At 40.6% G+C, this 25854-nt stretch overlaps 1 protein-coding gene across 2 annotated transcripts in view; it reads right to left on the reverse strand.

Moving 5' to 3' along the window:
- PDGFRL (platelet derived growth factor receptor like) overlaps positions 1-25854 on the reverse strand; it is a 51692-nt gene that overhangs the window by 4509 nt on the left and 21329 nt on the right. For both annotated transcript variants that reach the window (XM_037897683.2, XM_027825124.3), the window contains exons 3-5: positions 6819-6970; positions 1159-1452; positions 575-714 (exon numbers count right to left, since the gene is read on the reverse strand). In XM_037897683.2, coding sequence (XP_037753611.1) covers positions 575-714; positions 1159-1452; positions 6819-6970 — 586 coding nt within the window. The remainder of the gene's footprint in view (positions 1-574; positions 715-1158; positions 1453-6818; positions 6971-25854) is intronic.

Raw genomic sequence — 25854 nt, forward strand, 5'->3', positions numbered from 1 at the left:
AAAAATTCTCGATGCAACTATGCTTCACCATATCATAATTTTTCCCCAAAGGAGAATGATGACTGCCATCGTCAAGAGAATTTCTTAAGCAAGGGACAAATCACTTCTTGTTTGAGAGAAATTGGTGACCAGGTAAGCGTTCACTGTTTCCCATCATACCTCACCAGCTTGATTTTACCATCCCAGATACAGCTCTCAGGTTAGAGAGCATTTCTACAACTAACTTTGGGCCCTCACTGAGGAAAATGGGCTGAAAATCAACGAGATTGTATGTTGCTTCCTCCTAATATGACCTTACTACCAGGGCCGGCTCTAGGTTTTTTGCCGCCCCAAGCTCCGAGAGCGCAACTTCCCAAGCCAAAAAAGAGGATGGCCGGAATGACGCCGCCCCTGGAATTGTGCCGCCCCAAGCACGTGCTTGCTTTGCTGGTGGCTAGAGCTGAGCAATGCACTCTGATCCACCTTGCCTTCCCCAGCTAGAAAACACTGACTGGTATTTAAAATGTTGTATTATGAGAGTTTACTCTTATTAAGAAAAAAAAATGCACTTCCAAGTTAGAATTGTGTGTCTTACCTCTTCCCCTGGGTACTTCCAACTGAATTCTACTTCTACGTCTGGTTCCCCAAGGACTATACAGAGAACATTAACGTTGTCACCACCTTCTGCTTTGTTGGATGATGCCACAATTGTTGTTGATGGTGGACCACTAGGAACTGAATGAAAGGTGTGGGTGGGAGGCAGGAAATAAATGTCCCAAATCAATAAAAATGTTAACAAGTTTTGCTTTGATTTATCTTGGCTCTTCCACATTCTCTATTATCCTCTTTAGCTCCAGTTGCTGCTGGAATTTATTATGCACCACAGGTTCCTATCCAGCCACAATAAAATGGTTTACAAGTGTGCACCTAGTTTTTAACTTAATAATATAAGCCTTATGCTTTCCTATATTAGCATAAATTCTGGCAAGATGTTCTACAAACAGATTTAATTTGAAAAGTACATTTTTATTTTAAAAAAATCAGACAATTTGCAAAATTCCATAATTAAAATTAGGGTTTCGGTTTTTTTTCAAATTCACATTTGAAATCTTGCCCTATAAGCAACTCCAGCAAGAGAAGTGGGCTTGAATGTAAATCTATGGAAATCATTCATCTTACCTTCCACATACAGTAATTGATACTTGATGGAAATCTGAGGTGCTCCCTGTGATTCTGCTCTACAATAGACCACTCCTATATGGTCAGAGGTGGGGTGCTGATAGATAAAACCCTTCCTCACATCATAGATAATGTTAGTTCCATCTGTTTTGATTTCTTCTGCTGGAAACTCCCTGTGCAGAGTTACTTTTGCTGATGGGATGGTCACTCTGCAAGGGATTACTGCTGGTTTATCTGGATTCAGGTAGACAATCTCGAAATAACTGGAAGTTGGTACAAAGAGCTCCCCTTTATCTATATAAGAAAGTAATGCAATATAATATTTAGCTATTCATATCAGAAAAAATTTTAAATGTAAATGGTCTTCTAATATATAAAAAATGAACATAAGGGAGGAGAAATTTACTAATAATTAAGTTCAGATTTTGCATTAGCAGACATTTAATTCTGTGTCCAAAATATCTGGCAACAATCATTTTAACATACTTTACAATTAATTAAATCTGTCACCATGGACTTGTTTTTTTAAAAAAGTAAAAACATGTCTGACTTGGACGAACTAATATGCAGTTTGGCTTTAAACACTACATTTAGAAAAATAAGGAATGTAGCCTTCTTTGCCTGTTTCATAAAATGGGGGGAGGGATTGTATCTTTAAAAAAAAGAAAAACGACCATCAACAATTTTGGGATCAGCTTTTGAAACTATGCAAAATTACACAAAAAGAGTCCTAATGAGTTATCTGGCTCTACTTAAATTCATCCACCCTTTTTCAAAGGGGAAAGTAGAAAAACACCAGGAGTTTTATTATGGCCTCTGACAGCATTTTATTTTGTATTGTGCTTGGGTACCAGCAGGAAGGTTCCTTGGAAATACCTAAGATTGTAGATACAGACTTTGAAATACTTAATTGTTTTTAGACTCTATGTAACTAAACAATTCAAACATTTTAGTGCTGTTAAGTCATCAAAAACAAGCAGTATTCTAATATGTTGACATATTGCTTATAAATGCAATTCTTAAACTCCTTAATATTTTCAGCCTGAACACTATGTTGTAAGGTGGCTTATCTGATTATTCCAACCTTTTGAAAAGAAAGAGAAGTCAGTGTTCCAAGGTTGTTTCGATAAATGGCTTCCATACAATCCCATGGCTCCAACTTATTTCTGAACCTTATTACAAACAATCTTATCTTAGTCATCTTATGCTATAACACCGAAGCATTTGTCAACTAAAACTGGTTTAGCTCTAATCAGGTTGCAAAGTTTGTTTTTATCATTCCTAATGTTTTCCATTAGGATAATTAATTAACCATTTGCATTAATCACTAACAGTGTACTAGGTAATAATACTAGACTGTTTTTGACTTGCATAAAAACTACAGCTGTCAAGAGATTAAAAAAAATAATCACGATTAATCGCACTGTTAAACTATAATAGAATATCACTTATTTAAATATTTTGGGGTGTTTTCTACACTTTCAAATATATTGATTTCAATTACAACACAGAATACAAAAAGTGTACAGCGCTCACTTTATATTTATTTTAATTACACGTATTTGCACTGTAAAAAAACAAAAGAAATAGTATTTTTCAATTCACCTAATACAAGTACTGTAGTGCAATCTCTTTATCATGAAAGTTGAACTTACAAATGTAGCGTTGGGTAAAAAAAAACTGCATTCAAAAATAAAACTCTGTAAAATTTTAGAGCCTGCAAATCCACTCAGTCCTACTTCTTGTTCAGCCAATCACTCAGACAAACAAGTTTGTTTACATTTGCAGGAGATAATGCTGCCCGCTTCTTGTTTGCAATGTCACCTGAAAGTGAGAACAGGTGTCAAGGCTGAATCCCCACTCTGTCACCTCTAGTGCAGAAGGTGAGGGCCTGCAAGGATTCTAAAAATTAATATGTGCCACACCAGGCTTGTATTAAACTCCCAAGGTTACAGCTTTTCTCTGACCTTGGCTTGGTAAACGCAGCCACCACCCAAATGCAAAAAAAAAAAAAATCCTTGGACCCAGGAAGGAGCACTTGGGAATTCCTCCCTGTGGGTTACCCTCAAGCCCTTTCACCCCCCTCCGGGGAAGAGATGAGAAAGAAAACAAAGGAAATTAGTTGTTGCCACCAGCTAATTAAAAAGCATATGCACAGACCTCTTAGGACACCAAAAATCCAATCCTGTTCTTAAAAAAAGGCAAATTTTATTAAAAACAAAAGAAAGAAAATACATCTGGAACTTGGGCTTTTGCTAGATTTTAAAAGAGCAATTCCAAGTATCAAGCACCCAAAATAGCTTTCTTGGGGGTTCAGCTTAAAGGTTATAAGCAAACAAAAGCATCTGGGGTTAGCACAGAGGAAATCCAGAAGCCAAATAAAAAATAAACCTGATTGTGTCTAACTAAACATTCCCTATCCAAATAATTTCTTCTAGGTATGGAAGATGAATGTTCACACATGGTTCAAGCCTTACATAGCATTGCTGCTCCATGTCTCCTTCTCCAGAGAACAGACAAAGGGAAAGTTTCTTTCCCAAATTTAAAAGTTCTAGCCTTCCCATTGGCTCTTTTGGTCAGGTGCCCACTCCTTTTCTTTTACCTGTGGGCTTGTTAACCCTTTATCGGTAAAGCAAGGAGAAAACAGACACCAAGAGGGATTTTACAGCTAACTGGCTGGCTGGGTGTTCATAAACCGCCCCCCCCTTCATTTATCAAATGCCCCCCAAATTACAGACAGTGCTGGCCAGCCTGGTTCAGGTCAGGTCCACATCGGCTGGGGTTTCTTCCTGGAGGTCTAGGAAACAGAGTTAATAAGATTCATGCACCTCTAATTTTACTAATAATTACATGAAGAACTAAACAGTATTTTTTACATTTCAAGGCCTACACTGACTTAGATTGCAGAGACATTTTTACCCGGCTGATTTCTGGGAAACCTTTCTGGGAGAGTGCATCAGCCACTTTGTTAGAGACTCCTGAAATGTACTGTATTTTAAAATCGAAGTCTTGGAGAGCTAAACTCCATCAAATAAGTTTTTTGTTAGGCCACGTCTACACTACCTGCCGAACTGGCGGGTAGTGATCCATCTATCAGGGATCGATTTATCGTGTCTACTGTTGACGCGATAAATCTATCCCCGATCGCTCTGCTGTTGACTCCAGAACTCCACCAGGGCGAGAGGCGGAAGCGGAGTCGACAGAGGAGCGGCGGCCGTCGATCCTGCGCCGCGAGGACGCGAAGTAAGTGATTCTAAGTCGATCTAAGATACGTCGACTTCAGCTATGCTATTCTCGTAGCTGAAGTTGCGTATCTTAGATAGATCCCCCCTGGCCCCCAGTGTAGACCAGGCCTTTGTCTCTTTCACTCTGTGAAGCCACTTCAGCATGGTCAGTCTGCAGGTAGAACCCCCGTCCCCAGACGTATGGACGTAGCTTCTCCAGAGCATACACAATGGTGTAACATTCTTTTTCAGAGACTGACCAGTGGCTTTCCCTCCCAGAAAGTTTTTTGCTGAGAAACATAACAGGATGGAATTGCTGATCTGGTCCTTCCTGCATTAAAACTGCTCCTACACCACGCGAGGACGTATCTGTGGTTACGACGAATGGTTGGTCAAAGTTCAGGGCCCTCAGGACAGGGTCAGACGTAAGGGCCATCTTAAGCTGGTTAAAGGCTGTCTGACACTTCTCAGTCCACTGAATGGCATTTGGCTGTTTTTTCTTGGTCAGGTACCCACTCCTTTTCTTTTACCCGTAGGCTTGTTAACTCTTTACAGGTAAAGCAAGCAGAGAATAGACACCAAGAGGGATTTTACAGCTAACTGGCTGGCTGGGTGTTCATAAACAGGGGCTATCCCCCCACCCCCTTAATTTATCACAACAGGCATTCTCATGGCACTGTTGTAGCTGACGCTGGAAGATATTTACATGCCAGATGCACTTAAGATTCATATGTCCCTTCATGCTTCAACCACCACTCGAGGAGCCATGCTGATGACAGGTTCTGCTTGATAACAATCCAAAGCAGTGTGGACTGATGCATGTTCATTTTCATTATCTGAGTCAGATGCCACCAGCAGAAGGCTGATTTTCTTTTTTGGTGGTTCGGGTTCTGTAGTTTCTGCATTGGAGTATTGCTCTTTTAAGACTTCTGAAAGTATGCTCCACACCTCGTCACTCTCCGATTTTGGACGGCACTTCAGATTCTTAAACCTTGGGTCGAGCGCTGTAGCTATCTTTAGAAATCTCACATTGGTACCTTCTTCGTGTTTTGTCAAATCTGCAGTGAAAGTGTTCTTAAAATGAACATGTGCTCGGTCATCATCTGAGACTGCTATAACATGAACTATATGGCAGAATGCAGGTAAGACAGAGAAGGGGACATACAATTCTCCCCAAGGAGTTCAGTCACAAATTTAATTAATGCATTTTTTTTAAACGAGTATCATCAGCATGGAAGCATGTCCTCTGGAATGGAGGCCAAAGCGTAAAGAGGCATATGAATTTTTAGCATATCTGGCACGTAAATGCCTTGCAATACCAGCTACAAAAGTGCAATGCAAATGCCTGTTCTCACTTTCTGGTGACATTTTAAATAAGAAGAGGGCAGCATTATCTCCTGTAAATGTAAACAAATTTGTTTGTCTTAGCAATTGCCTGAACAAGAAGAAGGACTGAGTGGACTTATAGGCTCTGAAATTTTACATTGTTTTGGTTTTGAGTGCAGTTATGTAACAAAAAAAAATTTACATTTGTAACTTACACTTTCACGACAAAGATTGCAGTACTAGTATGAGGTGAATTGAAAAATATTATTTCTTTTATCATTTTTACAGTGCAAATATTTGTAATCAAAAATATACACTTTGATTTCAATTACAACACAGAGTACAATATATGTGAAAATGCAGAAAAACATCCAAAATATTTAATACATTTCTACTGGTATTCTATTGCCAGTAAAACTCTGATTAATCACAATTAGTTTTTGAGTTAATCGCATGAGTTAACTGTGATTAATCAACAGCCCTAACAACAACCATTAATATCTAAGTACGAGGGCAGTGGTTAACTTCAAGCTTTGTGGGCTAGTACATATATTTACAGTAGTGGCTCATCTTATAAGGCTAATGTGTGAGATGCAAAAAACTTGTGTGAAATCCTGACTTCAATGGGGCCAGGATTCCACCCTGGGAATGTAATATGCATGGGGGAAAAGCGTATTTGCATTAGAATGTCATGAGAAGATGCGTCTTAACATGTTACTTTATTTTCTCCCGCAGAAGTTTTTTCAGAAGGAAATAAAACAAGAGGGATGGACTCCTGCATTGTTAAAGTTTTATTGCAGATTCTAAAATTAGAATATTGTATCTGATTTTTGCAAACGATCCACTTTCTGCTTCCCTAGACATTGTTTTGGGTATATATTTGGAGCAAAGCACAGGGAAGTAGACACACAAATCACATTATTGTTAATTATTTGCTTAATTTCCTTCTCACTCCACCAGTAATGTATCCCTTGGTATCCACTAGGGAACAACGTTTGGATACAGATTATGAAATGGATATGGATAGGAAAATGGAAATGAATATGCTAATCTTGCCTTGTGGACAGATAACCCAGGCATTTCAGTTTATAAACCAAATGAATCCATTACCTGTGAAAAAGATGTACGTTGAGCCAGTTTTAGACTCATCCTTCTTGCAGCTATAGCCATTACACAGAAGAAGCCAGCAACTATATTCACCAGAGTCTGCTGCAGTAGAATTTGCAAGTATCAGCTGACCATATCTGTCAAGCTGCTTAATGCTAGAGAGAACAGAGACATAAAACACAGCCAAGCACACACATATTTCTTTGTACATTTTCTCACTTCATTTCTATTTGGTTTTGATTATTTTCTCTTTCATTCTGTAATTGGCTATTTACTACATCCTTCCCCTAACATGGGCATCATAAAACCCTGATTCTGCAAACACTTGTAAAAAATGAGTAGTCCCACTGAATTCAAGGGTGGAGGATGAGGCTATAACATGTAAGCAAACACATGGTGAAGAACTGGCAAAGCTGTGTTTATTATATGTTTTATTACTATTGTTGGTTTTAGTTTTAAGTTAAGGTTAGAGGGAGGTGAGGAATGGGAAAGTGAATAAAGGAGTGGGAAAAAGAAGGAAGGGAAAGAAACAGGTGTTTGAGAATGCCATTTGGGATCAAACCTGAAGCAAAAGAATATCAACATTGCCAGCAAGACATACTAACAGGACTAGCAGGGATCAGAGTGGTATCTGATGATATTCTGGTATATGGATGCTGGGACACATGGCAGAGGCTGTGGCAGATCATAAACATAAGCATAACCTCATCGGTCTACTAGAAAAAGCCAGGCAAATAAACCTAAAATGAAATAAAAATAAGATGGCATTGTGATTGATGCAGCACCAGACATGGGTCACTTGCTGACCTCCCAAGGGCTACAACCTGGCCCCCTGATTCAGCAGATGAAGATATAATCAGTTCAGAGATTATTAGGATTTGTAAGCTATCTGACAAAATTTCTTCCAAGCATCTCAGATGTGTGTGAACTCCTGTGGTGACTACTGGACAAAGATGCAGCCTGGACATGGTTACTTCAACACGATGCAGCCATCACATGTGTCAAGGAGTTAGAGTCTGACTATCCCATCCTGAAATATCACTATGTGAACAAAGAGACAACCAGACAGTGTGATGCCAGTGAGACGGTGCAGCACTCCTACAAAACTGACAAAAGTGACACTTTTGCATCAAGATTATCACCACCAATGGAATAAAGACAAGCTCAAATGGAAAAGGAGTGTCTTGCAATAGTTTGCACATGAACATTTCATCCAGTATGTTCAAAGTTGGGATACCATGGAGCAGAAAATGACCATAAATCACTAGACAGCATTTTAAAAAAGCTACTGCTTGTGATCCCAAAATAGCTTCAGCACATACTTCTGAAAGTCTACAGAACCCTACAGCTTAGATGTATACTACAAGAAAGGGACTAAGATGTGCAAAACTGAGTTCTTATCTAGAGCAGTCTTGCAGCATGAAATTATGGCCACTGAACAAGAATGAGATACTCAATCTAACAGAAACACAGAAAGACGTAACTGACTTGGTTGATGCTTTCTGTCTCAGTTTCAAGGCAGGAGATGGACAGAGCCTGTGAACAAACCAAACTACACAAGACAAAGGTTTACAAGTGCTCATGTCCATCGTTCTGTCAGGATGGCCAAACACCGGAGGAGAACTACCATCTTCTTCTCAAAAATACTGGAACTATTGAGATCAGATGAGCATCCAAGACAGTTTCCTATATAAAGGCAGTTGAATCCTAATACGCAGATCACAGAGAACAGAAACTCTTTCAAGAAAACATCAAAGCCATTCTGGATAGAAGTCTGAATCCAGAAACCCAGAGATGCTATATAATGGACAACATGGCCAAGGATTTCAGAGACCTGGTGAGCTGTTTTGATACATGTGGGGCAATGCAGGCCACGCAGCAAAAAGAGACGATGAAAATACACTGCACCCCAACAGATCTTGAAGCAAATTAGGAATGGACTTTTTCACCATGAACTACAAAAACTACCTCATTATTGTAGACCGCTGTTGGGAACTAGATGAACTGTCAGACTCTATTGCAGTGCCTATCATGTACATAGCAGTGAAGGAATTCAGTGGGCATGGCATCCTAAACCGTGTCACTTCAGACAAACCATATCAGCAGTTAACATTGCTAAGACTGTATTAAAGAAATCTGCAAAAAGCAAAGAAAATATGACAAGCCATTTTTGAAAAGGAAAAACACTCCCATGGAAGGCCTTAATAGCAGCTGGTAAAATGCTTGATGTGGATGTGTGCCAAGAACCCTCCAACTGCCAACTGTCAAAGGGGTTACAGGAATATCCTGATTCTGTTGTGTACATTCTGGTTCAAATAATGTCATGTGAGGTCTCAAATGAAAGCCAGGATCACAGTGGTTATTAGTATCACTGTGAGGTGTATGTTCAGATACTATGTAAGGAGTTTGTGTGTGTGTATATATATAAAAATATATCTATATAACCTATATATATATATAACCTGATATAACCTGTAACATATTTTCAGTGTGCGTGCACGTGTGTATACACACACACACACAGAAAATATGTTCTTAGAGTCTGTACCAATGTATAAGGCACAAGTAAAGGTGAGAAACAGGTTTTCTGTCAGACAAAAGATGTTTATTCATCTACCTGATTATATGTAAATTGAGTATTGTATCATTCACAATGGTTCACCTATCACCAGTCTGAACTGAATATAAATTAAGGATTTTGAGAACTTCAGAGGGAAAAAAATCTAACAGAGAAAAGGAGCAGTGGAATGAGGGAACCCTATCTGATGGGTGCACTTCAGAGGTTCGCTTGACTATATTTGGAGGTCAGAGAAAACACCTAGGCACCTTTCACTGAGGATGCAAAAGGACTGCGATTTTGCTTCATGAGAAAGGGGTCTCAATGCTGGTTGAAGATGATGAAGAGAACTTTGGGTGAGATAAAACTTCTCTAGATAGGACGTTAACCTGTTAGTTAAAATCATGACAGGCCTTCTGGAGACTAAACTTGTTTTATTTGTTTGGTTCTGATATTTTTATTCACTATCACTTGATATATTTGTAGTTAAAACAAGAATAAGTTTAATTGCTATGGGGGTCCTGACACACACCTTACAAGCTGGTGTGTTCTGTTCCTTAGGGCACAGCGCAGCTAGTAATCCTGTGAGTATTCAGTGGAACAAGGGTTAGACACTACAGGGAATGCTCCAAGTGTTTGGGGATTGATGTGTGCCTATTGATACCTATACAGAGAGAGCCAGGCATCCAGAAGTTTGGAAAGTGGTGTTTGAGTTGCCAGGGGCTGGTGGTTTCAAGGAGCTTATCCACAGCAGGCACAGACTAGCAGGCACGCTAACGGGAGGTAGTGGTATGGTACCTCACCACCCTGAGTACCCCCTAGAGCGAAGAATGGTGAGATTTGATCAGCAGGATATGGAAGGAACCCAGGTCGATAAGCAACGGATAGATATCAGAACTGACTCTCAAAACACCATACTACCAGTAGAACCAAGTGCAAGGCAGTCTCCTGTCATCACAAGAGAACTCATGTTTGGGCCAACATCAAAACACCTGCAAAGTATACACAATTTACAATACTAAGACATGAAGGAACAATCCTGCCAAAACCAGAAGGAAATTCCTTAGTTGCCAAGCAAATTAAGAGTTAGTCCATTAAAAAAAGAGAGTTGTTAAGTGTGATGATGTAGATTTTAAAGCAGGTATATTAAAATGTTAACTAAGTAGGTAATGGTATTTGTGACACTGAATCCCATATTCTTCATAGTATTATTATTATGATTATGGCATAACTATGATGTATTTTATGCAAGACAGGTCATATAAGATATAATTGAAAAGGTTATGATTCACTGAATATGATTATCCTATTTGTATGTATTTATCATTTTGCAAAAAGAAAAGGAGTACTTGTGGCACCTTAGAGACTAACCAATTTATTTGAGCATAAGCTTTCGTGGTTAGTCTCTAAGGTGCCACAAGTACTCCTTTTCTTTTTGCGAATACAGACTAACACGGCTGTTACTCTGAAATTTATCATTTTGGTATCTGAAGTTAGGAATATTGTCTATGCATCTATTACAAATGTGTTTACACCTGGGGAATGCCCTCTGGGCAGAATGCAATCAGTCTAGATGGCTGGCTGGGAAGGGCCATTAGGAAGAATAATAGGTCATAGATTATGTTAATCTCCCACCGGGGTGCCTTCCTGAAGACCCTACAAACAGCCTCCGAGTCATGGGGAAGCTATTTATCATAACACAGCCAAGAGATTCCACACAAGGCAGGTGAGGATAATTTCCGTGTAAGGGATTGCAGGATGCATCCTGTTCAATCCCTGCATTCTATTTGGTTGCTCAAGACACCAGTATTCACTGCTGAAAGTCTGGTGTTTTGTGAAAAAGTGGGACATCAAACCAGAAAAGTTCTTTTTGTTAATTATTTGTGGTCTGGTGCAATCATTAGCTGCATTTGTACACAGAGCCCTTAAGTATTATGAAAGCAGACAGCTATTAACAGCGAAAGTACTGGTTTCAGAGTAGCAGCCCTGTTAGTCTGTATTCGCAAAAAGAAAAGGAGTACTTGTGGCACCTTAGAGACTAACAAATTTATTTGAGCATAAGCTTTTGTTAGCTACAGCTCACTTCATCGGTAGCTCACGAAAGCTTATGCTCAAATGAATTTGTTAGTCTCTAAGGTGCCACAAGTACTCCTTTTCTTTTAGCGAAAGTACTGTGATTTTCTCATGATTTTATGGGGCAAAATTCATTACTTCTGAATGCTTGGGGCTGGCAATAGTGCAGTGATAACCAACCAAAAGGTGGCAAAAGAAAACAAATGTTTTAAGTGACATAATTGAAAAGTAATACAGAGTTACTGTTAACATCCAATGAACTAACACTTCTTATATACACAAAACCAAGTTATGATTATTTTCAATCAGAATAACAAACTCCCCATGGCACACCAGGCCTTCCTGTGCATGATTTTATATATAAATATACACACACACATATATATATGTGCTCAGGGGTGTTAAAGTATGTTGCTAGTTTTTAATTCTTTCGTTTTCTTAGGGCACGTCTACACTACAGCTGATACAGTGGCACAGCTGCAGCGTTGTAATATAGACGCTTTCTACATCAACAGAAGGGGTTTTTCCACTGATGTGGTTAATCCGGGTCTCCAAGATGTAGCAGCTAGGTTGAGAAGAATTCTTCTGTTGACCTAGCTGCATCTACAGCAGGAATTATGTCTACGTAACTACACCATTCAGGGTGCAAAATTTTTCACAGCCCGTTGCAACATAGCTAGGTTGACCTAATTTTTAAGTGTAGACTAGGCCTGAATTAAATTCTTTGCATTAAGCCATTGTCAGACACTATAAAGTTCTGTTGTTACAGTTCGAGATGTAGTGAAAAACTGATTACAGTTTGTGATTACATAAACATATGAACTGTAAGATATTCAATACTAAACATTTACAGTACAGAGAAGCAATTATGCCAGAGGAACTTTACCTCTGCCAGTTAATGCAGACTGCCAAATACAGCTGGAAATCCCAGCCAATCAAAAGAAATAAGGTCAATGTTAATTAATTCATGATACAATGTGTTCTATTTAATCGCCTACAAGCCATCCAGTAATCAATGGAAATTTCCTGGTGAGATGGCCAACATTAAACATGTAATCCTATATCTGCAATAATTAAAGCTTTGAGACTTGTAACATTACTATCAAACAGCAGTGGAATAAATAGGGTTTTTTATTAAATAAACTATAAATGACAACTGAAATATAACTGATTAGAGTTCACAGGACAATCTTTATGTGCGGTCTTCACTTGAATGGATTTTAGAGTTGTGAAAGTCTGAATCAGGATTCAAATATTTGCTATGTTCCACACCATTTGAGCTAAATGTTTTTTATTCAAAATATTCAGGACAGTTTAAAATAAGGTGACTAAGCTAGGTCAATATGCTGATTCTATAAATTCACCTTATTAAAATCAAGTAATTGTTTTAGTTATGGTGATCTGTGAATATCACACACCAAATTTTCAAAACTGCCTCTAAATTTCCCTGTGCATGTTTTTACTCCTGAAGGAATTGTGCACCAAAAAAATAAAAATTATGTGCACAATATTTTAAAATTCTGCAAATTGTTTTTTGTCAGTAAATAAATGTGAAGCTACCAGCATGGCAGTGGGAAGCACAAGCCCCTGGCTGCATGGAGGTGGGAGATCACCCTGTAGGCCCCTTCCCCTCTCTCCTAGTCTCCCAGAATAGAGAGTTGGTGGTGAGGCTGCACCGGACCCTGACACAGGACAAGGGCTGCTCCAGAAACACCCTGAAGCCCTGCCCCTCTGCGCCACGCACATCAGGTGTGGGGTAAGAGGGTTCTGTGTGGGGCAATCTGGGTGCGGGCAGCTCAGTAGGGGGTCCAGGTGCAGAGGGGATCTGGATGCACAGGGGCTCATTCAGGGGTTCTGAGGCAATGGACTCTGCAGGGGGAGTCTAGGTGAAGGTGTTTGGGGCTCAGCAGGAGGGGGTCTGGGTGTGGGGGGCTCAGCACAGGGGTCCGGTTGCTGGAAGAGTGGGTCTTGGTGGGGTTGGGGTCAAGGTGCAGAGGGGTGGGGCTCATCACAGTGGGGGTTTGATGGGCCTGCTTAAGGGGAAGCCCCAGCTGCTGCTGCTCCTCCTAAGGGAACACAGTGCATGCTGGGCTCCTGCTCCCCACCCCGATTTTTCTATCCCCTTCTCTTCCCTATCTCATCCTCCTTCCTTTCCCCACTGTCCCCTGCCCTCTCCTCTCCCTTCCCTATCCCACCCTCCTTCCTTCCCACCTATCTCCCTCCCCCTTTTACTATGCCCCACTGTAGGCATTCACTGTTGTACAGAAAGTTGGAAGGCTCTCAGCACACAGGAGAGCCAGACTGGCACTAGGACCCAGGAGGCGGCTTCCATATTCAGAGTCAGTGAAGGGAGAAACAGCCTCCTTCAGGGGTGCAGCTCTGTGCTGGCAGAAATGGGGGAAAGGGTGGCAGTGGCAGGTGACACTGTTAGCCCCACCACACCTGTTGCAGGGGGGTGGGAGGGAAGGCAATGCCACCCCAATCTACAACCACAGGCATCCCCAACACACAGCTCAGCACAACTTCCCTTTGCTTCCCCACCATTTTCTGTGGAGAAGCAAAGAAATGGGGGGGGGGGGGGGAAGAGGAGAAGAGAGATAAATTCCATGCACATGCAGTGGTGCAGAATTCCCCCAGGAGTAATGTTTTAGACACCTGCAACACAGAACTGTGCATGCAGATTAGGGAGAAAACAGGAAACAGTCAGTCAGTCCTTCTCCTCTCAGTGCAAACAGATAGCTAACATTAATGCAGGCATATTGGGAGAAGAATATACACCACTCTTGCTATTTAGTGCAGGCAATAAGTTCCAGCGTTCAAACTCCAGAGCATCTGAAGTGGGGATGGAATTTAACATGAACGGGTGCAACTCCCGGTTAAACTAGGGGGAGTTTGTGGCTGTTTAGAGCTGGGCTGTATTTTACCCTCTGTGTTTTTCTTCCAGGCCAATCAAAAACATCCCGACACAATAAAAACATGTAAGGTTTCTTTCCAAGAGCTAGGATTTTACCATGTGCAGGGTCACAAAGTAGAGATGAAGAGTACTTTGTCAGCTCTGCTTATAGTGGTTGTTTGGGTTGCTCCCCCATACTGGTGGTTTGGATTACAAGAAAAAGTATCAGTAGTATTTCCCAGTGGTGAGGGGAGTCTGGAAGGCTCTGTTCCCAACTCTACCACTGCCACAATGTGACCTTGGGCAAGTCGTTTAGGGTGGGAGTTTCCAAAGGGAATAGGTACCTAACTCTCTCTGATTTTCAATGGGAATTGAGTGCCTAATTCCACTGATTGCTTTTGAAAATCTCTCTCTAACCAATCTAGAACATAGCAACAATTAATGATGCTTACCCAACTTTGAAAAGAACTTAGAGACACAAAGCTTAAGGCCAGAAGGGACCACCAGATCATCTAGTCTGACCTTCACCACCATCACAGGCAACCGTCACCACTCAGCACCTGCACACTAAACTCAACAACCAAAATTATACCGAAGTATTACAGCCTACAGAAGACTAAGCTATTACATGCCACAGGTAGAGAATAGGAGGGCCTGAGCTGCACCACAGCCAAAGGCAAAATCTCCTACCTCCACACCACACCACCCCCTAGGTCACTACCAGTCCTACAAGGGGGAAGCTCCTTCCCAACTCCACATATGGCAATCAGTTAGACCCTGAGCAGGTGAGCAAGAACCAACCAGCCAAGCACCAGAGGGAGGGAGAGAGAGAGAGAGAGAGAGATGCTCTGTGACGTATCAGAGCCCTGGTTTATCCCATCCAGTGTCTCATTTCTAGCTGTGGCCATCTCTGATGTTTCAGAGGAAGGAAACCCAATAAAAAAACCAAAAACAAAAATAAACCACCACGGAATACATTTGGAGGGGAGCGGTGGAAGGGACCCCTCCAGGTGACCAGCTGAAGCCCTGAAGCATTAGATTTAGAAACATAGGACATAAATCTCGAGATACTGAGATGAAAAGTGCTATAAAATATGTAAGACTATGGCTATTGTTATTAACAGATCCATGGGGGAGGAGGGGAGGGAAGCAGAGACAGCACAGAGCAGCACTTCTCCTGCTGGTTAGGGGAAACAAAACAAAACACAGCCTTTAGTAGGAGCAGAAGCAGGCCTGAAATCAACTGGGGTTTTGCACTGATTTCAGTGGGAGTGAGATCAGCTCCTACGTTTATTATTAGGCCATTTATAAGAACATATATCCTCTCGAATGCTATAAGGGGGACGTGTACACAGCACTGTGGAGCAAGCCTCTCAGCCCTGATTGGCAGACTCAGGCTAGGGGGCTTGCACTAGTGGTCTAAAAATAGCTGTACAGACAGTGCTTTGAAGTTGCAGCTCCAACTGGAGCTTGGGCTCTGAAGCCTATGCCTAGGCTCCAGCCAGAGCCGCAACGTCCAAGTGCTACCTACACAGCTATTTTCAGAGCGCTCCCTAGTCTGTCATCTCTGGCTGAGAGGCTCACTCCAAAATGCTGTGTAGACGTACCCATGATGTTAAATCACGGCCAGCGTGGCACTGAAGAGGCTGTCTGTCCACAACTGGACTGGAAGTTGGTGACCACATGACACACAAGACTGCATGGACATTTAAAGCTAGAAAGGCAGATTCTCCCTTTTATCAGAGCTCCACACTCGAGGGCAACTAGAAGGGCATCAGAGAGCCAGTTATAGCTTCCTGATTCTAGGGGCTGGTCTGTGCTGGCCCCAACATAAAGTAGAGCAGGCTTAGGTGCCTAAGGGAGCCTTTGCCAGTAGAGTTCTGTCACACACCCCTTCCCCACCTCTTATTTTCACCAACACTCCATAGCTGTGGCTCTACATTTAAATTCAGTATTTTCCTCCTGCCCTTTAAACACTGACAAATGCATGTACCATAAAATACTGTATGTGAGGTGGTGTACAGAATTTAGTTTTATTCAGATCTGACAAATGGAAGAATCCATACATAAAGGAATGTAATGGCAGTTCTGTTTCCATGATACAGTCGCCCCACATTGCACCCAAGAATCTGGTTTGCATTAGAGGGACTGGCAAGTTAAAAATCATGGTTTTAAAAAGAAATTGTCCGTAGCTGTCAGAAGTTACTTTGGATTTTAATAATCTAATTTGATTTTCAGTACTTTGTTAATACTAATCAATACTAATTTGCTGGAGGGGAAAAGGAATTCTTGGACATTAGAAATTGACTAGTCAGTTTCACTTGAGTTTATAGTCAAATTCTAGTTTTTCATTTTCAGGTTCTCAGTTGTGCCATGCTGTAATGTTTGGATCACAAATGCTTAAAAGGGGAATGTTTCTTTGTTAAAAATATGCACAATGGAATTTTAAAAGAAATAATGGAAATATTTAAATAGATTATTTTAAACTATAAGACATTTATATTTGAATATCTGAGGGCAAATTTGACTTGAAAGTGTCCCTTTACAGTCAGTTGGTTGGTTTTCGCTTTAAGGATTTTACATGAGATGTGTATCTATACTAAAATACCCATAAAGAAGAAACATTATCAAGAATGAGGTGTCAAAATATACCTGCTGTAGAATAAGATATTGAAAAGTAGCATCCCCAATTACTAGGAGCACCTTAAACAAATCATTAGTCAATAGCAAGATATGTAATGAGTTCTATTATTCACACATCACTAACTAAACTTCTAAAGTCCTGTCCTAGCAAGCATTCACATCAGCGTAAAACCTGAAAAAGTGTTGTTGTTATTGTTGTGCCCATATTCTGCTCAGGAATTTGGAAGGGATATCTCCCACAAACTTAAGAGACAAAAATTCTCCCTCTCTCTTTTTCTTTCATTGCAGAATTTTACAAATGTTAGTAGTTGCAGAAATATTCAAGACTGTGAAAGTGTCTAGTTTCCAAATGCAAAAAAAAAAAAAAAAAAATCACCTCCATCTCATCATAACAGAAGTGTTCTCATTACAGTGTATTTACAAAGCCTGAAATACATCTGTAAAATAACTAAGAAGCCATATCCACTATCACTAGGACACAATTTTCTTCTTATAATTGTATCCTTCTTATAAATCACCTTTGTCTTTTAAAATATTAGCCAGGCTGCAGTCTTCCCCTTATCATGTTGGTGGGTTGAATGCCTGATAAGAATAGAGTGGAGCCAAAATGTCTGGCTCTTATCCGCACCCCCCTCACTTTTGTATTTTCTGTGGGTGGGTAGAATCTCTGATTGCCAAATTTAAATTAGCACAAAACCACATGGTTTCCCTCCTCCCAAGGAACTCCTTATCGTATACAGAAAGGAAATAGAACTCACCTTCAAAGAGAGAGCTCTCCCCCAAGAACTCCCATGCTAAAACACCCTCTTGGCATCAGATCAGGTACTACAATAATATCCTCAAGACTCAAAAAGATTTCAGCTGCTGCCAGCGACTTTGTTTCTGTAAACTCAATTCTGGACGGGGCTGACTGCCCTCAAGTCTTTTTGTAGCTACTGGAAGTTGAGGGTATCAGTACCTTAAGGATCAGGCTCCCTCCAAGAACAATTTTCAGCTTTATTTTTCAGACTCTTATTCTTATAGTTTTCCAGCACAGCTGTTTGAACTATTCCACAAAGACCCATTGTTTCTGCATAGAATTCTGTTTCACATAATGTTTTTGCCAGCCTTAGTGCTTTACTGAGATATGTATCTGGGTACCTCACAATCTTTTTAAATGCATTTTAGCCTCAACAGCCCTGTGTAGTCAGAAAGTCAAGAGTTAGGAGAACCCATGGCACTTTTCACAAGAATAAGGGTATTAAACCTGGTGTCTTGGTAAAATTTCAGTGCTGTCTGTAAATCTATGCACATATATAGCTCTCATCACCATAACAGGAGTGCCCCACAGCACTCTGAAGTAGGGACATATTATCCCCATTTTATAGTTGGAGAACTGAGGCACAGGGTACGTTAAGTGACTTGGCCACATACAAAATCTGTGGCTCAGGCAGGGCTTGAACCTACATCTCAAGTTCCAGTCCAGACCCTAACCACTAGACCATCCTTACTTTCTTAAGAGAGGGAGTGTGCAAACAAATTCCCTCCACAGGGTCAATAAACTATAGTAATCTTAATTTCAGTTCTATAGCGTTGTTCAGTTTTGCATTGTAGTTTTACAAAGCTTCTGTTGTTCACCTCTAATGTGGCTAGGTTTCACTGGTGGCTGAAGTGATCTGACTGCTTTAGTATCCTCCATTAAAAAAAGGTATTATCAATATACAGTAAGTTTTTGTTATGTGATACATTTTATTGGATTTAAGCTGTAATAAATTGCTATGACAAAAAAAACTATTCACTATCAGAGTTATAATTTACCAGGGGACATTGAATTAAGGCCTTTCTCTCTGTGTGGATTAAAGAATAGCAGCAAGGGTAATTACTAGCTAAAAGTATTGTTTGGATAGTTTTAAAAATCCCATATCTGTCAACATTTACAACATAAACAACGAGAAGTCCTTGCGTCACCTTAGAGACTAACATTTATTTGGGCATATGCTTTCACCCAAATAAATTTGTTAGTCTCTAAGGTGCCGCAAGGACTCCTACTTGTTTTTGCTGATACAAACTAACACGGATACCACTCTGAAACCATTTACAACACAGTGTATCTTAATTATATATCTGCATTTGAGTCAAAGAGAAAGTGATGCTTTCCATTAACCAACATATCAGTCACAGCAACTTCACCTTGCAAAACTGCAGGGAAACTAAGTGGATATATTCAAATTTTATTGACAGTAAAACTACTGAACTAAACATTGATAGGATTGTTGCAAATGAAGGCACTACCTGGAATGGCTACAAGATATCTTCTTATGGTTCCTTACCTCGAACAGCTCATTTATTTTATGCACTGATATATAAACAGGGCACAAAAGTGTTTGGGATTTTTTTAACCTTTTGTCATTGCATTGGATCTAAGGGCTGCTCTACACACTGGAGTAATGTGTCCTGTGGCGGTCTGATTTTTAAAAGGTACTAACAAGTTGTGCACTAATTGGTCAATTTAATCAGCCCTTGCTAGTACACACTAAAGGCTCCCTAGTATGCTTTAACCTAGTGCTGTTTCCGAATACTAGGTTAAAGCATGCTAGGAACCTTCATTGTCCACCACCAGGAGCTACATGGACCAATTAATGCACAACATGGTAAGTGCTTTAAAAATCACACCCCCATAGGGCACATTACCCCATCCCACCATGTAAACAAGCCCTGTCAACTGTGTGTGTGTGTGTAGTTATTTGTGCCATGTGATTGAACAAAGGGGCCATTTGGTGCCATCAAGTCATGACTGCCATTTATTTACAAGGCATAGTCTTGATAGCAGTCATAGATCACCAAGCAGATGTGTTATTTTTGGTCTCGTCCTATCCAAAAATGGGGTACAGGGCCATCCCAAGCCACACCTGGGCAAGTATCAATTGCCAGAACCAGTCCTGCTCAAAGTCTATATGCTTTCTCTTGTGTTTTATTAACTGGACCCTAGTCTTTTTGTTGTTAACTTATTCTTGATGCTCCCCCACTCCTCCTGGGAATTCTGGAAATGTTAAGACACCCAAATTATTAATTCATGGAGAAGTAGTGTCTCCTAAGGATAAGAAGTCTATCAAGAAAACTGCTGAAAATAATTGTTTAATGTCAGTAACTTGTGATTAGAGTTCTCTCTTTTCCTTCCTCTTGCATTTTTCTTTTTTCATTAATAATTGGTTCAGTTTCATCCCTGAAAAAACTATCACAGATTAATAATGATTACTCCTTGTGCAAAGATATTCCTTTACTTCTAATGAGGCTGTTACATCTAGAAATTGTGTCCTGGACAAAGTGATATTATTTTTCTGCTCATGAATAATAGCGAGCATTTCTCCACGTGGAATATTCTGTTTTCAAATGCAATAGAAAGAATTTATTTTTAAAATAAGGGAATGCTTAGGACAGCAAATCTGCTTTCACATTCTATTTAGAACAAACAAAAACACTGAGTTTGTTTTACATCTGTGCCTGCTAGAATTACAGCAAAAAGTTTGGGAGATTTAGCTGAAGATATTTTTAGAGATAGTAAAAATGCATACCACCATAACATTTTTAGTTTACACTTTTCCACCAACTTATCAAAGATAATTACGATCCTACCAAATTCACAGCCATGAAAAACACGTCACGGATCATAAAATCTGGTCTGCCACCATGAAATCTGGTCTTTTGTGTGCTTTTATCCTACGCTATTCAGATTTCATGGGGGAGACCAGCTTCAAATTGTTGGCCCTGACCCAAAAGGGAGTTCCAGGAGGGTTGCAAGGTTATTTTAAGGGGTGTCACAATATTGCCACACTAACTTCTGCGCTGCCTTCAGAGCTGGGCAGCCAGAGAGCGGCAGCTGTTGGCTGGGTGCCCAGCTCTGAAGGCAGCGCCCTGCCAGCGGCTGTGCAGAAGTAAGGGTGGCAATACCACACCATGCCACCCTTACTTCTCTGCTGCTGCCTTCAGAGGTGGGCGGCTAGAGAGTTGCAGCTGCTGACTGAGGGCCCAGCTCTGCAGGCAGCAGCGCAGAAGTAAGCATGGCAATACCATACCAGGCCATCCTTACTTCTGTGCTGCTGCTTGCAGTGGGTCTGCTTCAAAGTGGGCTCTCGGCCAGCAGCCGCCACTCTCCAGCTGCCCAGCTCTGAAGGCAGTGCCGCTGCCAGCACCAGTGCAGAAGTAAAGGTAGCAGTACTGCAACGCCCCTACAATAACTTTTTGACCCCCACCCCTCCAACTCCCTTTTGAGTCAGGACCCCTACAATTACAATACCAAGAAACTTCAGATTTAAACTGCTGAAATCATGAAAGTTACTATTTTTTAAATCCTATGACCATGAAATTGACCAAAATGGACCGTGAATTTGGTAGGGCGCTAATTATAATACTGCAGTACAAGATTTCTGCATGAGAAAGTACTTCTAGTATTTAAATGTCCATAAATTAGCTATAATCAATCTACTGTTCTAAAATGCACTGCTAGGAGGTATGTATCAAACTTTTCTAGCTGAAAGGAATACAGCGGATTTGCCTCTTACGCGGGGGTTAGGTTCTAAAGTCATCGCGTAAGGCGAAAATCGCATATAGTCAAAATTACTCTTGAAAATCCCTTAAATCGCCCATAAAGTACAGTATACTGTACATGATTTTGTGTATACAACCCTGTACAGTAATATGTATAAATGTATAATGTATCCAGTAACATACAGTATATAATAAAGAGTACATATGCAAAATATAAATTTTACAGTCCTGTATTTTTAATTACAGGGGGTCGTCAGGGCTTGATGTCAATCCAGGAGACAGAGGTAACAGAGAGAGAGTCATAGACAAAGTGGTTGGCTCTGGTTCAGCTCGAGAAGTTGATTGCATAGGCTCATCTGCTGGTGGTTGTTTTTCCTTGAAAAACATGGTGATCGGCAACTGTCGCTGTTGTCTCTTGAGCTGCTCAAACATTTCTTGATATGGTCTCAAATCGTCCGTAATGCTACGTGTGATTTTGAGGCTTCGTTCCATAGAGGGATCGTATTCAGAAATTAAATCATTCAAGTGTTTTGCTGCTTGGAGCACTTCAGCAAATTTATGAAGATTCCAACTTGCTGGCTCTTCCTGTTCGCCATGATCATCTTAGTCTTCTGTAGTCTATCTTATCAGTTCCTCTAACTCTTCGTTAGTCAATGTTTCTCTACGGCTCTCAATTAATTCTTCAATTTCTTCCTCAAGGATGTCGATGAAGCCGTCACCACCCACTTGCCTGGCCACCTGAACAATGCATTTCACTTCTTTGTCAATGGTCAGGAAACCCTTAAAATCATTCACACATTCTTTCCATAGGTTTCGCCAACATGCATTAACTGTTTCAGGCTTGATTGCATCCATTGCCTGTTTAATATAAGTGATGCAATCAGCAATGTTGAAAGACTTCCAACACTCCATCACATTAAGATTGAGATCAGCATCCATAGCGCTATGTATCCGTGAGAACACAAGCCTCGCATACGTGGCCTTGAAACAGCGAATCATGCCTTGGTCGAGAGGTCGGAGGTGGTATGGGTGGGGGGGAGAAAGACGACTTCAACGTCGTTATGCGCAAACCGGAGTACCGCAGGGTGGCCCGGAGCATTGTCTACGATCAGCAACACTTTGAAGTCAAGTCCTTTCTCTTCGAGGTACCGCTTGACCTCTGGAATGAAACACTTGTGGAACCAATCCAGAAATAATGCTGCCGTCACCCAAGCCTTGTTATTTGATTGCCAGAACACAGGCAAGAGATTTTTGTTCTTGTCCTTTAGGGCACGGGGATTTGCAGCCCTGTAGAGCAAGCCCGGCTTTATTAAATGCCCAGCCGCATTGCCACAAAACAAGACAGTCACACAGTCTTAAGCCCCTGGCTTCAAAGCAGCTAGTCTTTCTGATTTCAAAGTGTAAGTGCGGTTGGGCATTTTTTTCCAGAAGAGCCCCGTCTCGTCAGCATTAAAAACTTGTTCCTGAAGATAGCCCTTTTCTTCTATTATTTTCTTTAATTGTTCGGGGTAGGCTTTTGCAGCCTCTTCATTGGCAGGTGCAGCTTCACCATCAGTCTGCACGTTTTTGAGGTTGAAGCGGTTCCTAAAACTGTTAAGCCAACCTTGGCTGGCTTTGAATTCCTTCTCATCAGAAGGCTGTCCCTCTTCGGCAGGAGGTTTGAACAGCGCATAGAGGCTAAGAGCCTTTTCTTGCAACGTGTTGCCATCGATAGGCACACGTTTACGGTTCATGTCTTCCAACCATAAGTTTAATGCCTTTTCAGTCTTCACTAAAGTCTTATCATGCACCTGGCTCGTCACCTTAGCAGTTACTGGAGCACTTGATGCCACGGCTTGACGAATTTCTCTCTCTCGAATCTTGATGGCACAGATGCTAGATTCATTGCGGCCATATTTATGCGCCACGTTGGAGACCGACATACCATCTCTCAGCAAGTCCAACCCAGCCAGTTTTTCCTCCAGCATTGGAACAGATCACTGTTTCTTCAGTTGAACATCAGATGAAGTAGCTGGCTTGCGTTTAGGGGCCATGTTGTATGAAAAATATGTACAGCATCTTTAAACACTAGAATCACACTCAGTGCGGCAAGATGCTCACACTATGAGAGGCACGCGGGAACTGAGACCGACTGAGGGAACAGCAGATTCACGTCTTTCATCTCACGCTCACTCCAGGGCATACGCTCATTGTGTGGAATGGTGGGCGGAATCGCCCACACTATTTACAGGTATCTTGTTATTTTTCTTTTTTCTTTTGCCGAGCGCGTATAGTTGAATTTGCGTAAGTTAAATGCATGTATGATGCAACTCATTTGTAATCTGTTTTCATCTAAGTAGTTGATTCTGAAAAATCAGCCTGAATATTTCACTAAGTGCTTTTGATGATCTTTTAAAAAAAGAAATAAATAACATTTCAGTATAGACCTTTTAAGCAAACCAATGCTTCAAAGGAAGAGGGAAGGTGAAAAGTACCCAGTCAGAGCCTCTCTGAACAATTTGGTCAGCTACATAAATTCTGAATTTATTTATTTTTTTATGACCATGAAAATTAGTTCCTTTTTTCTACCGTGTTTCAGATTCAGCTGCACCCATCCAATCAAGTTGCTAGAAGATCTGGAAACAAACCTAACCTGATCTGCAGATAGAGTCAGGTATTTTGACATCTAAATGATCTAGACTGTGTCAGCAAATAATTGCACCTGCATGAAAAATGAGGCCTAGTTAAGGTTGTGTTGAAAATCAGACCCTTTACATTATTACTTTATTTATTCTTAACTCACTCCGGCGAAAGACACTGATCTTACAGCTGACATCTGCCACCTTCTGGACAAAGATGCTATAGCTTTATTAACTGCAAAAGAAAATACACTAATTGTCTAAATGACAGCCAGCAGTTCTGTTGAGGAACAGTAAAATTTGAAAGCAGCAGGTTTTCCTGACTATAGTGTCTTCATAGAAGTAGGCTTGCCGCTGTAATTTCCTACAGTAAAAAATCCAGTATTAACTCTAAAAATGGTATTATTTGTCTGTAAGTAGAGTTCTCTGAATATACAGGTTTCAGAGTAGCAGCCGTGTTAGTCTGTATCCGCGAAAAGAAAAGGAGGACTTGTGGCACCTTAGAGACTAACAAATTTATTTGAGCATAAGCTTTCGTGAGCTACAGCTCACTTCATCGGATGCATTATATAAATCTCCCCACTGTATTTTCCACTGAATGCATCTGATGAAGTGAGCTGTAGCTCATGAAAGCTTATGCTCAAATAAATTTGTTAGTCTCTAAGGTGCCACAAGTCCTCCTTTTCTTTTTTCTGAATACACAGTCTCCACCAATCTACACACTAGGAGAAGTTAAAGCACTTAACAGTCATTAGAGAGCATAAAGAAAGTATGTAGCCTTCATAAGCCCCTGACTGCTTTCCTGGAAAAGACAAGCAGGGATGGAAGGAAGGAGAGTGTACATCTACAGAAGCAATATATTTTTTCACTATTTCTGAGAGCTGGGAAGGGCAATGAACCTGTAGGTTGCGTACACTTTTTTCTTCCTTTATATATTTTCCTCCAATATTTCCACTTTTGGAAACTACTGAGCAGGAATCACTTTGAAGATAAACCAATCATGTCTGTTTAAAGAGACTGCCTTATCCAGCAAGCTCTGTCAACTTAGCCTCTGGGTTTAAAACAGTAACTCTGGGTAAAAATGTGAAGCAAAAGCCAAGTGGCACAGCAGTATAAAGTATACTGCAGAAAATAATAATGCACTGGCAGGGAAATTAATTGGATGATGAAAATGTCTTTTCCATCTTTAACTTTTACGATCTCTGCAAAACTCATTAATAAGAATTAGAGGCAAACATTTCTTGGAAGCCACTAGAACTCGTGTGTAATAACTCTTCTGGGGGAGGCAATTTAACTTCTGTGGCATGGTTTGATACATCCTTGAGTTCATTTAGGAAGATGCTGTTTGGAAATGGTCTCTCCTTTTGGACCCTTCCCCCAACGCCAGAAAAACACCACTACTGCAAAAAACCCAAGGTTTTATTTTTTATTAAATTGCTTTTTTGGGTAAACACACCTCTCCTTATATTCAAGCAATGAAGGCAGCATGACCCTTTGAAAACTAGATCCTGCTGAATATCTGAAACTGCTTTATGAAGAAAGTTAAAAGGTTGAAGGACCATCTTATCCTCATTGAAAACTAAAGAACAGATTTACCAATTTTTCAGGCCAGAAGAGACTATTATGATAAACTAGTTTAATTTCCTGCATAATAGAAGTAATACAATTTCACCCAGTGTTTTCTGCATTACATCCAACAAATTGTGGCAAATTAAGTCATATCTGTGAGAA

Source organism: Chelonia mydas, chromosome 4 (assembly GCF_015237465.2).
Source record: "Chelonia mydas isolate rCheMyd1 chromosome 4, rCheMyd1.pri.v2, whole genome shotgun sequence".
Taxonomy (NCBI): domain Eukaryota; kingdom Metazoa; phylum Chordata; order Testudines; family Cheloniidae; genus Chelonia; species Chelonia mydas.